At 30.5% G+C, this 13,354-nt stretch overlaps 1 protein-coding gene across 1 annotated transcript; it reads right to left on the bottom strand.

The window, feature by feature from the left end:
* Nucleotides 1–2,807: 2,807 nt before the first annotated feature.
* Nucleotides 2,808–13,209, bottom strand: LOC143197635 (BTB/POZ domain-containing protein 7). The gene is made up of 7 exons (XM_076406222.1): nucleotides 12,658–13,209; nucleotides 10,191–10,481; nucleotides 8,997–9,385; nucleotides 8,548–8,939; nucleotides 8,235–8,492; nucleotides 7,399–7,582; nucleotides 2,808–7,332 (listed from the first exon to the last, which is right to left on the bottom strand). Exons 2-7 carry the CDS (start codon nucleotides 10,448–10,450, stop codon nucleotides 6,410–6,412), a joined length of 2,406 nt encoding a protein of 801 aa, XP_076262337.1. The 5' UTR covers nucleotides 10,451–10,481; nucleotides 12,658–13,209; the 3' UTR covers nucleotides 2,808–6,409.
* Between the last annotated feature and the right edge of the window lie 145 nt (nucleotides 13,210–13,354).

Raw genomic sequence — 13,354 nt, 5'->3', positions numbered from 1 at the left:
TTAGACAGCAAAGACTCAATTTACAGGAGAAAAAATTTCGCAAGTGCTCACATAGCTTAGAGAACCACTAAACCACTACTTAGAGAATCACTAAAATCAATAAATAAAGTACGAATTGTTTCAACATTCAGCTTATTTACCATATTTAGCTTCTGACTCTTCTCACACTTTCGAAACGATGTTTAAACAACGGGGTAAATGTATCTTGCAAGTCTCCAGGAAAACCACTATAGTAGTAAGATGGATACAACTATACTCCAATTTCATTTTAATTTCTGGAAATTTTCGTTTAATTTCTTCGTAATTATTGTGTAACCTGATACTAAATCGTTTAAATTAAGGTAATTTTTAAAACCAAATTACTATTATCAAACGCTACAAAAATGTACATTTAATGTTCGTGAAATGGGTTAAATCAACTATAAAATTAAAAAAACTCTTAATGGAAAAAGAAATGAAATAAAACGAATAACAAAACAACAACAAATAAATATATCATCAGTTTTGTTTCTTCACGACGGCATCTAAAATACATTTACAAAAACCGGGATGACTTCTCTTAAAATAAATGCTTCTCATTCTTTCCGAGGCTATTTTATCCGCAAGGCTGTTAATAGCGGCCAAAAAAAGAATATCGAGACCAGACGAAATTTATACGTTATTTCCCGTGGGATAGTAGGAAACTGCAATCGTAATAACATAATTGGCCAACAACAATAATTGGTTAGTCAAAGTAAATTTTATTCCGAAAGGAACCCAGTCTAATATATTAATTAAACGAAACTAAAACATTACCAATTACGATTATAGGACTTTAGAAAAATTGTTAATTAACGTTTTAGCCGCCTCAATGGCGGAACATTTTATTAATGCTAACGCTTATGTTCATTAGACAATACACATACATCTCTGTAGGTGGCACTTCTTGTTTACACCTAATAGTTTTTTGTCACCTACAGCCGCCCATACCATGTTTGTTACCTCTTCAATTATCTGTTTAATTCAGCTAGCAGTGACATGATTTATTGTACCTCACTGTCCTATTTATTCCCACAGATTAATTTTGAGCGGCTAATTGACATACATTATTATATTTGCCATTTCACCAGCGCAGACTCAATAAAATAAACTACCGCCTGTAAATTTAAAATTCAGTATTAATAAACTGTATAATTATTATTAATCAGTATTTTAATAAGACTATGTAATGTCGCCATGATAGAGGAAGTGATAATACATGGTTTTAGTATATTAATAATGTCTCATTGATAATCATTAGCAAGGATGTTATATTTAACAAGCCATCTTAACAGCTTTATTTAATCTTTTTTTAAGACAGTATCTCATTTTCTGAAACACAGTTTTAGCGTTCTTTTAGTTCTCATAAAGTTTTCATAACTCCAAATAAAATGAGTCTAACTTACGATAATGTATAACTTAACAACATTGGCTTCTTGGCTACCAAGAATTAATAATTTATTTAAATGACTTTTTTAATAATGCACCTATAGTTACTTCAGTAAATGTACCTATTTTTGAAATAATTTATACTAATATATTTTCCTTCAGAAATAACGTATTAAATTAAATATCCTCATGCACATATGGAGACAACTTATATACAATGTTAATCAATACATTTTTGATCTATCAATATTTTTTTAGAAATATTTTTATTCATGACATCACCCAAATGTCATTATTCAAAATTTACACTAATTATTGTGTTAAACTGAAAATAATATCATTATATATTTAGGTATCACATAAATTAAGAACTAAAGGTGTCCCCATTATAATTAATCTTAGTAATTTAAACAAACTTCTTTAGTAAGGTGTAATTACTGGAAATATACGTGGATTCCCCAATATTATGGAGAATTTCTGCTTTACAAACAAAACAGATGGTGGTACCATCCAGCAAACATATGATAACCTATTTAAACGCGTTCATTACTAACTACTTAACATACTCGTCCGCAATTTATCAAATGCTTGTTTTGAAATATCATCTCCTTTCTATCGTCATTGTTGACTGTTATGTCACTGCTGTTAAAATAGATAATCGTATCTGAAGAATTACCAAACTGTAGAAAGTGCAACCGAATATATAACATAGTTTGAATACCCACACCTTCGTGAAATAAAATAACTTATGACTTTACCGTGTGTTTATTGGATTCTAAATTTAATTCAAAAGATTTTTCGGCGAATTAGTACATCACATTGACTATTTTGCCAAGGATGATAGCATGAACCAAAAAAAATTTACATATTGTTGGATATATAAATTGGGTGGATGCGCCTACATGCAACGTCCCCGTGTATATATGGTGGCATAATCGATATTAAAGTAGCTTCCTGTAAATTATAATGAACGCTACGGCGCATGCTCGTGTTAAAACCATCCGGACAGGATGAAGATCCCGCCATCTGGATTCATTTTGTGTTGGGGCTTTGACCGAGTTGGTTGTCGAAATAAATAGAGAACAACTCAGTTGAATCCAGTATTTTAATTGCCCAAACACCTTCACCAAATCGATTCTAACAATATATTACATAAATGTAAATATATATTTGGTAAAGCATCAATAAGAAATTTCTGTTGTTATATTAAGTGGTAATATCACTTCAATATGTAAATAAATAATGCATACTAATTTTTAGTGTGTATTATGTTTTTAACGGCATCCTATATGATTAAACGCAGACATACAAACACTTCGTTCTAATAACGTAAATAACGGCCAAAATATTTCAATTTTTAATATTCCAACTTAATACAAGGCATAAATAACAAAAACATGTCAATAATAAGGTTTTATTTACATAGATAATAAATTATTAAAGCTATAACTAATTTATCGCATTAACAATAAAGAAATGCCAATATTTATAAGCAAAAAAACTAGGGAAATATTAATTGAAAACGTTCTACCGTAAATTCATACAATACAATGTCTCCTTTTATCAACATCTTCAAAGTTCTTAACTTATAATCTAAAAGTCACGCAGCAAAAGTTGTCGGGAAACTTCCAATATAAAAATGTTAATAAAAGTAGCTACAACATTGCATGCATTCTTTAAAAACACTGGTTTCAAGAGATCATTAAATATATTTTTTCAAATTAAAAATTAATAAACAGCTTGAAATAAATTACCTCTTCGACAACAACCGAGTATTTGGAAATGTAAGGGGATTAAAACACCATGTATAAAAAATTATTGAAAATGTTAAATAAAAATTTCAAAGCTAAAGTGTTAAATTTAGAAGACATGAATCATTACCAGTACAAAATAAAATAGAGATATCACAAAATGAAAATAAAAGAAATATACCCTGAATTTTTGCCGTATATATGTATGTATGTGTTCCGGTGTTGATGACAATGGAACAAGCATTATTCTTGTTGTACTTACATATACACACTAACATTAACTGAACTTGACTTCTGCCAGTTATATTTAAGCCAGATTTTAAGTTTAAGTTTAAGTTCATCAATTTTAGACAGATATATACATTAAACACTTCCATTACTATGCTATCAGTCATTTAAATAGAATATAACTGTAAAATGTAAAGACTTGAAGGGTAGGATAATGTAAAATTAACAAACAATTCTCATTTAGTATGAAGTACATCAAAGTTCAAAGTGAATGAGATCTTACATATTAAGAACATAGATAATTTCTTTGGTTCAATAAACATTCTACAAAATTCTACCCCTAACTAATTGCAATGCAGCATTAATGAAAAAAAATAGAATAAATAAGAGAATCTTCTAACAAAAATATGAGAATGACACATGAAAAGTTCAGAAGAATTACAATAAACATATTTTACAATACATATCACAAAATAATGATTGGGTGTGACCCAAATTAAGATACAAAAAATTACACTTCAATCGATCAAATAGCAACAAAAATCACAGATATTTCGCGAACCTAAGTAAAGAAAGAGTACTGCAGAGCATTAATAAACTATTTGTCATATTTTATGTTTTTACTTTCACAACCGCCACGAAGTTTACAAGCTACATAACCATCAACTGTAATATAAACTAAATATTCGAAAAGATTATGTCAATAGCTATTACATTATATATAATATTAAATAGTCTTTTAGATTATTGATCCCCACAATACTCTATATATATATATATATATATATGAATATATATATATATATATATATAAATATATATATATATATATATATATATATATATATATATATATATATATGTATATGTATATGTATATATATATATGTATATATATGTATATATATATATATATATATATATATATATATATATATATATAGTTATGCTTAAAACATTTTTTTATATTTCTAATTTGTTTTTCAACTAAAATCACCATCGTACAAAATAAGTAACACATTACTCTTAAGCTATATTCACTCAGGAAAAACTACATTACAAACAATGCTTTCATACAAACTTTTATCAAAATTATCCATTCCACTGCTTTTTCACCATTAAAATCAAAGAATCAGAATATATTTAAGAGACGCTACATTTACTTAAATCATTGTTGAACGGTGCAATGGACATAATTAATGGAAAATTAGAGCACTTCAAAACATCGCTTTAAACCCAACAATAACAGTTACTGTACTGTACAAAAAATTTAAGACCACATAGACGGTTTTAGTTATGTGTCATACCGATTTAAAATATTACGTTCAATATAATACGAATATACCACTAATAAATTATATGACATGTAAGATCTTAAAAAGATCATTATTTTAAGTAGTCTAATATAATAACAAGAGTTAATTACGTCTAGTGATAGGTTACAGTGATGTTTGTTCAATGCTCATTTTCGAATTCGTACTCTCAAGAGTATTATGTCTATCTCAGAATAAATTGTTTGTATCTGTGCGTCCCTATTAAAAGTTTTTAGCGGAAATTAATGATAGATTATAATTAAACATTCATTAATGCGAAATATAATAAACGAGATAAGTACCACTGCACTTGTTCAAGTTAGCATTAGTTGAACCGGGAGAATCAGAATTACAAATACTTATATGTATAACAGCAATACAGCAGTATCTAAGACAACAGACACAGGTACATTAACACAGATTTTACGCTTGTCACTTTGTACAGCAAATCGATGAAGATTGAATAATGTTACATGTAGAAATAATAACTATATAATAATTAAAAAATACCTATAACAAAAACACCCATAATGTATATTTGATTAGGCACGTGTTTCAAAAGTTTAATAAACAAAATGTCTATATAAAGAAGTAACTCTTTTTCGTTCGTAGTCAAAGCAAAAATTATGGTTATTGATTTCTACATACAATAAAATTTCATAAAATTAAATGAGGAAATTAATATACAATCCCAAATAGTACAACAGATCCCTTTTCTATTAAAATCACAGATTTACTACCATAAGCCTAACGAGAATACGCAGGCGACTAATTAATTAATATTTGTGAATTTTTATATAACTCTAGTAATAGCTTTGTTAAAACTGAGCACAGTATTATTTAAGTAACGCCAATTGTTTGAATACTTATAGATCACTTTTATAACAATAAAAATGTTATCAAAATTAAAATATACTAATTTAATCAACGCTATCATTGATGAAATTTGTCTATGTAATAAAGGACTCTGAACCAAAGATTAGTTATAACCATTTATATAAAAAGTTAATCATTTTAACTATAGCATTATTCTTACATATTCACTGATATTACCTACAAAAGAGATGAAGAGGCTTTGTACGTAAGAACGACCATATGTCTATTCTATTAAATAAATTGATAATATTAATTGGATATTAAAATTTTATCCTAGCTGAAAAGAAAAATTTTACTTCGAGGACAACTTATATTTGTTGTTATCTCCTTGTAAAAATGATAATACTCTATAATATATTTTATAATCTCAAATGTATGTCTTATTATTAATGGGTCAAAATATTTTGCATATTTATGCGTATTAATTTTAATTAAATACATTCAGAGTTAAATATAGTAGAAATGATATGTAGTGTTGTAAATTTATAAACAATAATATTGATAATAAACAGTAACAAATGATTGCCATTATTTCCGAATTAAGTCGTTTATATTGTATTTTACACGGAATGATTTGTTGCTATATTAATACAATATTAAATTTATTCTAATATTTATCTATCAATTAATCGCCTACGTTTACTCTTTTTAACAAGGAAACACTTTCAATATATACAAAACATATTAACAAGATAGGCTTTTATGGTATTTAATCATGTTGAACAGATTTCAAAACATTTTCACCGCATAATATCAATTTGCTCTTGGAGGTAATTTACCTTAGAAAAACAAATATTTGTCCGTGGAAAATATCGAAAATCGAAGGGCGTGGGCCTATAAAAAACGAGGTACGGGTGCCGGTGGAGCGAACGGAGGTCCAGGAGGGCACAATCGGTAAGCTGAACGTGTGGTAGTACGTGGAGGCGGACCATCACCCAAATCTAAGCGTAATTCAGATGGTGCTGGTGGTGGTCCTAACGAAGACGGAGCCATCGCAACATCTGGAAGACGTCCGTCCGGAGGTTCTACCAAACGTCTCGGAGGTGTCGCTAAACGACGACGTGCTGGGCTTCGACGTCCGGCCGTGCCAGGTTCTTCCGTTTGCGCACCAGCACGATAGGCTTCCAAAGCCTCAGCTACGTTATCGGGCAAATTAAACTCGCGTACAACACGTAACCGTATTTGTCTACCGATTTCAGTACGACTCGCCAAAGGCATCGCTAATGCGCGCTGACAGCCTGGAGATTGCCGCAGTTTTTGTTCACGTTTTAACATCGCGTTTAAGGCCGCCGCATCAGGTACTGGTGGTGCGCATCCTAAAACATCCACTCCCGAGGACCCGCGGGTTTCTACCATATAAAGAGTATCAGGAATGTCTTGACCATAACGAATACGTCTACCCCGTAACATTTCTGCCTCTTGGACCAACTGATCCTCTACTAGAACTTTCAGTTCATCATAGTATGGCATAAATAACCGAGGTTGAACGAAAAGTCCATTATTTTTACCTCCTCGAATCCATGCATTTACGCGTAAATTTTCACGCTCACCTCCAATCATATGACTAGGAGGAGTGCTAACAAGTCCTCGCCGTATTGCTTGGCACAAAACCTCACTATTTGGTGGTAATACATGGTCCATCCGCACCAATGGTAATAAATCCGATAAAATTTCTCTTAATTCAATATCACTTAAGTCCCTTTTTTTCACACCTTTTCTTGTAACTGAATGAGCTGTATGACTCACTACATTGGGTTCTAAAAAATACAATTATTGTAAAAATAACATTAAATTAATAATAATCCTAAATTTTTGAATATTACCTCTATCTTCCATTCTATGAATAAGTTCATGTTCACCCCATTTTAGAACTGCTTGTAACACTTCTAATTCACTGGCCTGCAGAAAAGGACTTTTTAGTACTTCAATTATATGAGCTTTATCCAACTGGTGCAACACAGGTGATTGTGAAACAGGCTGGAATTCTTCTCGCAAAAAGTGTAACGCCTGAAAATAATGATTACATACTTCTACATATTATTTTTATCTCAATACAATAAATAATGTGAGAAAATTATATACAAAATGTTCAAAATGAAAGAATTCAATAATATAAACAAATAATTATATCGCAGTCCTGAAGAACCAGGTCCTCTTCCACATGCCTCAATTTCAGGTAATTAATGTAATTAATACTATAGAAGAAATAATGATGCTAACAAAAGGTTTGTCTTACAACAGCGTCACTATCCCTAAAGCTAGATTTTTAAGGTATTATTTTATTTCTAAGTTATTTTAATCTTTCTAAGCATTTTAGTTTTTCGAATAAAAACATATTTTTTCTCCCAGGATTTTTGGTCAAGTTTTTAATTCGGCGAGATCTCAAACCTGGGATATCGGCTTAAAATCGTATTCTCCAGTAACAATAAAATAATGTAATACTTGTATAGTATATGATGATGACAGGTATATAGATAGATATATTGAAATTATTAATTTAGCACATTTTTGTATCCACATTTTGGGCTTAGTTAGCCCAAAATCATTAATGTTGTTTAATGAGTATAATGTTAATAAAATCATATCAAATATATATATATATATATATATATATATATATATATATATATATATATATATAAATATATATATAATTTACCTGTCTATGCACCCAGGCAGAACCATGAGGCTGGCGTGCCCATTGTAGAACAGCAGGTAAAGTATCCATAGATAATCCTTCTAAGATTAAATCTTCACAACCTTGGGCGAGAATATCAAGCTCTAGGAATCTCCCAATTTGGTATAATTCCATTGCTTCTTCCAAAGGAGATGGTCTTGCTCTACCTGTATGAGCAAGTGCATGGGCCTCTCCTAGTCCACCTCCACATCCACCTCTTGATATAAGACTTAAATCAACCTATAGCAAAATATATAAATCATAATATTACAGGTAAACAATGAAATAATCTTACTTGATCTAAATACACTGCATGAAGTAGAACTCTCGCGTATCTTTTGGGAATTACACCCTCATCTAAAACAATTCTAATAGGTTGTCTTTCTTCTTGATTTCTTGCGCGTCTAGCCAAAAGTGATCTAAAAAATGGTGAACGAGCAGCTAATACAGCCCTATGACACGGAAGCTCTAAACGAGGGCGGAATCCATATTCTGAACCCGCCGAATCTGGTCTAGGCCCTAATGGGCCGTCTGCTCCTTCAGTAAATACCAAAGCCGCATCAGCATGATCACCAGATTCTAATAAATATCGTAGATCCGCTTCCAAGGCGTTAGGAGTACCAAATTCTTCTCGTAACCGACGAAGAAGATTCATGTCTATGTTGGCATTGTGAGGACATATATCACCTGAATCAAGTTAATTAGGTGTTTTTCTATGAACATTAAACCCCTATGAACAATTACCTGTATATAAATATCTGAGTAACGCTGAAAATAACTGCACATCTACAGTCGCCGTACGTAATTCCAAACAAATCCTAGCCCCATAACCTGGACAACCAGCTAACAAATCTCTAAAGTAAGGACATCTTGCTGATAAAAGAGCTCTATGAATGGGAAAACATACGCCTCGATAAACTAAATCAGCATCTGTGCAATATTTAAAATCATATAAAGCTGATAAGTCTTGTTTAAATGTTGCTGCGGGAGGTCTTGCTAATTCCGCCTGCACGCATAAATCCTTCAACGCTGCTAGGGCCTCATATTCTTCTAACAGAGCAGCTACTTCCAACGGACTCCAATCTGATACTAATTCGCGTAATATACGACCGTGATCACAAGCCTTCGAAGATCTACGAAAATAACAAAAAAAAAATGATAATGCCAATGACAACAATGCACAGCAGCTAAATGTTTTAATTTTTTTTTGGCCTGAATTAATTTATTAATGATTCCGGAAGTACCACTGATATACTTTTCAGTAACCGACTTTGTTAATTCAGAAACTAATGGTACTACGATGTATTTGGATGATTCTGACATACCATGGGACATTCAGATTCATTCTTAACAACTTGTTTTGAAACACTTGCAGCCTTTTACTTATTCGAATTGCAAACCCTGTAGAAAAACGAAACACACCATAAAAAGAGAACAGTGCTCTCAATATGCCATAACCCTTCACGGTGGTTTGCTGGATTTAATCTCGCCATCTTAGATGACAGTCGAAATGAAATCCAAAGTATCTAACTTATTGTAGCCACGGACTGAGAACTTTTTCAATAAGTAAACTGTTTTAAGTCTGGGAACTTTACGGTGAAAAATTATGGCTTGAGTTTTTGTAGATTAATTTGCAGCTTCCAAAATTTGAGACATTTGACTAATATATTTAGCTGCTGTTGGAGTTTAAGGCGTATGTGTTACGATCGAGAGTATTAAAAGAAGCCAATATCATTCGCATAAAACGAGTATGTTACTGTTTCAAATCTGAAGGTATAAGTATGTAGATATGAAGCAGTACCGGCGATAATGGGGAACCCAAGAAAATATTTAGCAATATATCTATATCTTACTTATTGTTACTGAAACAATTTATAAAGTATATTATAGATAATATACTAAATTACCTGCAAAAATCATAAGAAAAGGTCTATTTACCTGCGTCTACGTATAAATTTCTTTTTTAACGTTGCAAATCCAGTAACTCGTTTTTTCTTTTCTCGTGGACCTAACGGCTCTAGGCCAGGGGGTAGCCCTAAGCCTTGGTTGAGTCCCAAACCTGCGCCCCCTTCGGCTCCTTGCGACGCCGACGCCGACGCGCTTGCCCCCATCCGCTCTGACATGCAGCGCTCACTTTCTAGGGCGCTCCTCCAGCTTGACTGTGGGGCGCACGGAAATAAGCAACTAAATATGCTCATCGCGTTCCGCCACTAAAGGCGCGGACATCCTCTACAACAAAAAACACAATCAATATTAATCAATTGATCAAATATGTTTACATTCAAAAATAGGATCAAAACATTAAATTGAAATCTGAAAAAATTGTTTTATAAAATGTTTAATTCCTTTTAGCCTATTCTTTACTTTCTATGTTTATGTTTACAGGATAAAACAAAAAACTATATTTTATTTGTTTGTTATGTTACCTTGCCTTGAATATAAGAAAGAAATTCAATTATTAACTCTACATTTTTTACATATAAGACATGATAATCTTACATCTAACATTAATAATAATTTAATCTAACATTAAATATATAAACAAAATTGAAGTTATTTTTTCATTTAGAGACATTCTAAATATTCTCAACATAAAGAATGGCAGGACATCGAGTCTGAAAGGAATCATGTGCCAACTTCATGGAAACGTTATCATTTATAGATCGGTTCGTTATGTTGTCGCTGTAGGCTGAATCACAGAAGTTTTCGTCAACCACACTTTCAATGTGGTTTGCAACATTTTATCTCAAAACCAAAATTAACCAACTTGGAAGGCTTACTCAGCTCTTATACTATGTAGTTTTGATTTACACTTCATAATTTGCAGGATTACCACTTGATAAAGTATTTAACCTCTAAAGGACTCAATAGCAGACATTCTGATATGAAATACTATATCACACTATATTTTATGCTTAGTAGGCTCCCACCAAATGACAGAAACAGTAAACATTATGGCTCATTTTTTCTTCAGTCACTCTCACATTACTGCACAAGTTTTGTGCAACCAAAATTTATCTTGATTTTTTTATAACAAAATGTTATAATGGCAGTTCAAGTAATACATAAAGTTATAATACAATTACAATAGTACATGCACCAAAAATGTTATTTCATTATAATTTACAGATTGAATTGCATATTTTCCGATAAAACTTTCTCAAAAATCAAATTAAATTGATATTTCGGAATGTCTACTATATCTTTAAGGCATATAACATAATATACAGTCACACAAATGTAGTCTATATTCTATAAATATTTTAATTTATTTAAAGAGAAAATATTTTAAAAAGAAACTGAGCCAGTTTCTAATAATAGTTTATTAATCATTTTCATGATAATTTTTGTCATATTTGGTAAGAAAATCTATTTTAGAGCTTAAAACATTTCGTCATTGCACGGAGTTGTATAGAAAGTGTGCTATTAGTAGAAAGTAAATAATTAGAAATACTTATTTACTTGATTGATTATTTACCAATCTTCCTTTGAGTCTAGAATATACTAATAAAAAGCAACTTTAATAAACTGGAAATGTTATATCATTATTATCCATTGTTTTTTTCAAAACAAAAAATAAAAAATAAAAAATAAACTATATTTTATATGTAGTAATTGCATTCATTATTACCAATGCCAAAAGAATGAATCCCAGAAATCCTGTGTTTTACAAACATTTTCTAAAAAAAAGCATGTATAATAAAATTTATTTGTCAGTTAATTTTAAGACTATACTTCAAAATATGTCGGTAAAATTTTGAAATAACAAGATTTTGAAATATATGATTGAATATGTAAATTTATGTTGAAAGAGTATATTTGAGAAATTAACTCAAATAAGAAACTATTAATAGGCACAAGCTTATAATAAGGAAAATTGATTATTATATTTTTGGCAAACTATTGTTTTTTTAATAGATAAACTTTAACTTAATAAAAACAACATAAATTAAAATTACTAATTAATAGACTTAAATTTGCATTATAATATTCTTAAGACATTGTAATTCATATATAAAAAAAAAAGTAATTCAAGTTAAAAATGTAATCACTTACTATATTATAATTGAAATTTGTAATAATAAAATTATATTTTTTTAGAAGTAAATATATATAAGTAATTAGGAATAGAAGGTTCGATATTCATAATAGACAAAACTAACATTTGTATAGAACATTTAAATGTCACTATAATTAGGACGTGAAAATAAAACTAGTTACACACTAGACCATAGAATATTCCTGAAACATAAATATAATTTGAGATATTTTGATATTTCCTACACAGTAATAACATTTAACGCCTGCATAAGTTTTGTAACATGTTTGTAAACACTGAATTTATTAGGACTGCCTTAGCCCATCAATTACCACAAAGAAACTGAATAACATAATATATAAGTACCTGCTCGTCGAAGAATCATCTTAATTTTGGCGTACTTCTTGCTTTTCCACACGATAATCATCACTTTTAATTTAGGAAAATATAGTAGTAGCCATGTTTAAGTAATACGAACGAAAAACAATGTTTTGTATGCCACATAAACACAGGTCCTAGAGTTGCATTCCTATCACATATAGGTGCACACTTATGTGATATTTTATTTAGGTTGATAAGGTTTTATAGTACACACTTATGCTCTCAAAATCAAATTGAAATCCGATAATAGTGTCGACCAATTTCTCTTTACTCCAGCCTTCGAGTCCTGAGAAAACAAGGTTCGACGTACTACAAACTTCATTTCACCTAGTGGAGTGTCATATTCGAGTAATCAATTAGTACACACACTAGCTAACACTAAGTTTTGGTTATTTTCACTTATGATATTCATCATCAAAACCCTCTAGTCTTTAACTTTGATATCCAGTATTTTATTTTGTCAGACATGCAAGAAGAAATAAATAAAATACCATATGAAAAATTAGGCCTTTACACCTATAAAATCATTTAACTGATAGAAAACTTCCGTAGGTCGCAGTGTTTTTCATAACACAGATTTCTCTAATACCGTTGACTTATGTCCGCCTCTACCGTCGACATCTGGTGGTAGATTATTTGAGACACAAAATTTATAACTAGTATTGATCATAGTCATTAGGCA

The sequence above is a fragment of the Rhynchophorus ferrugineus genome, unplaced genomic scaffold (assembly GCF_030347505.1).
Source record: "Rhynchophorus ferrugineus isolate W39M unplaced genomic scaffold, kcgeb_rfMv2 rfM5, whole genome shotgun sequence".
Classification (NCBI taxonomy): Eukaryota; Metazoa; Arthropoda; class Insecta; order Coleoptera; family Curculionidae; genus Rhynchophorus; species Rhynchophorus ferrugineus.
This window is presented reverse-complemented; position numbering and strand designations above follow the sequence as displayed.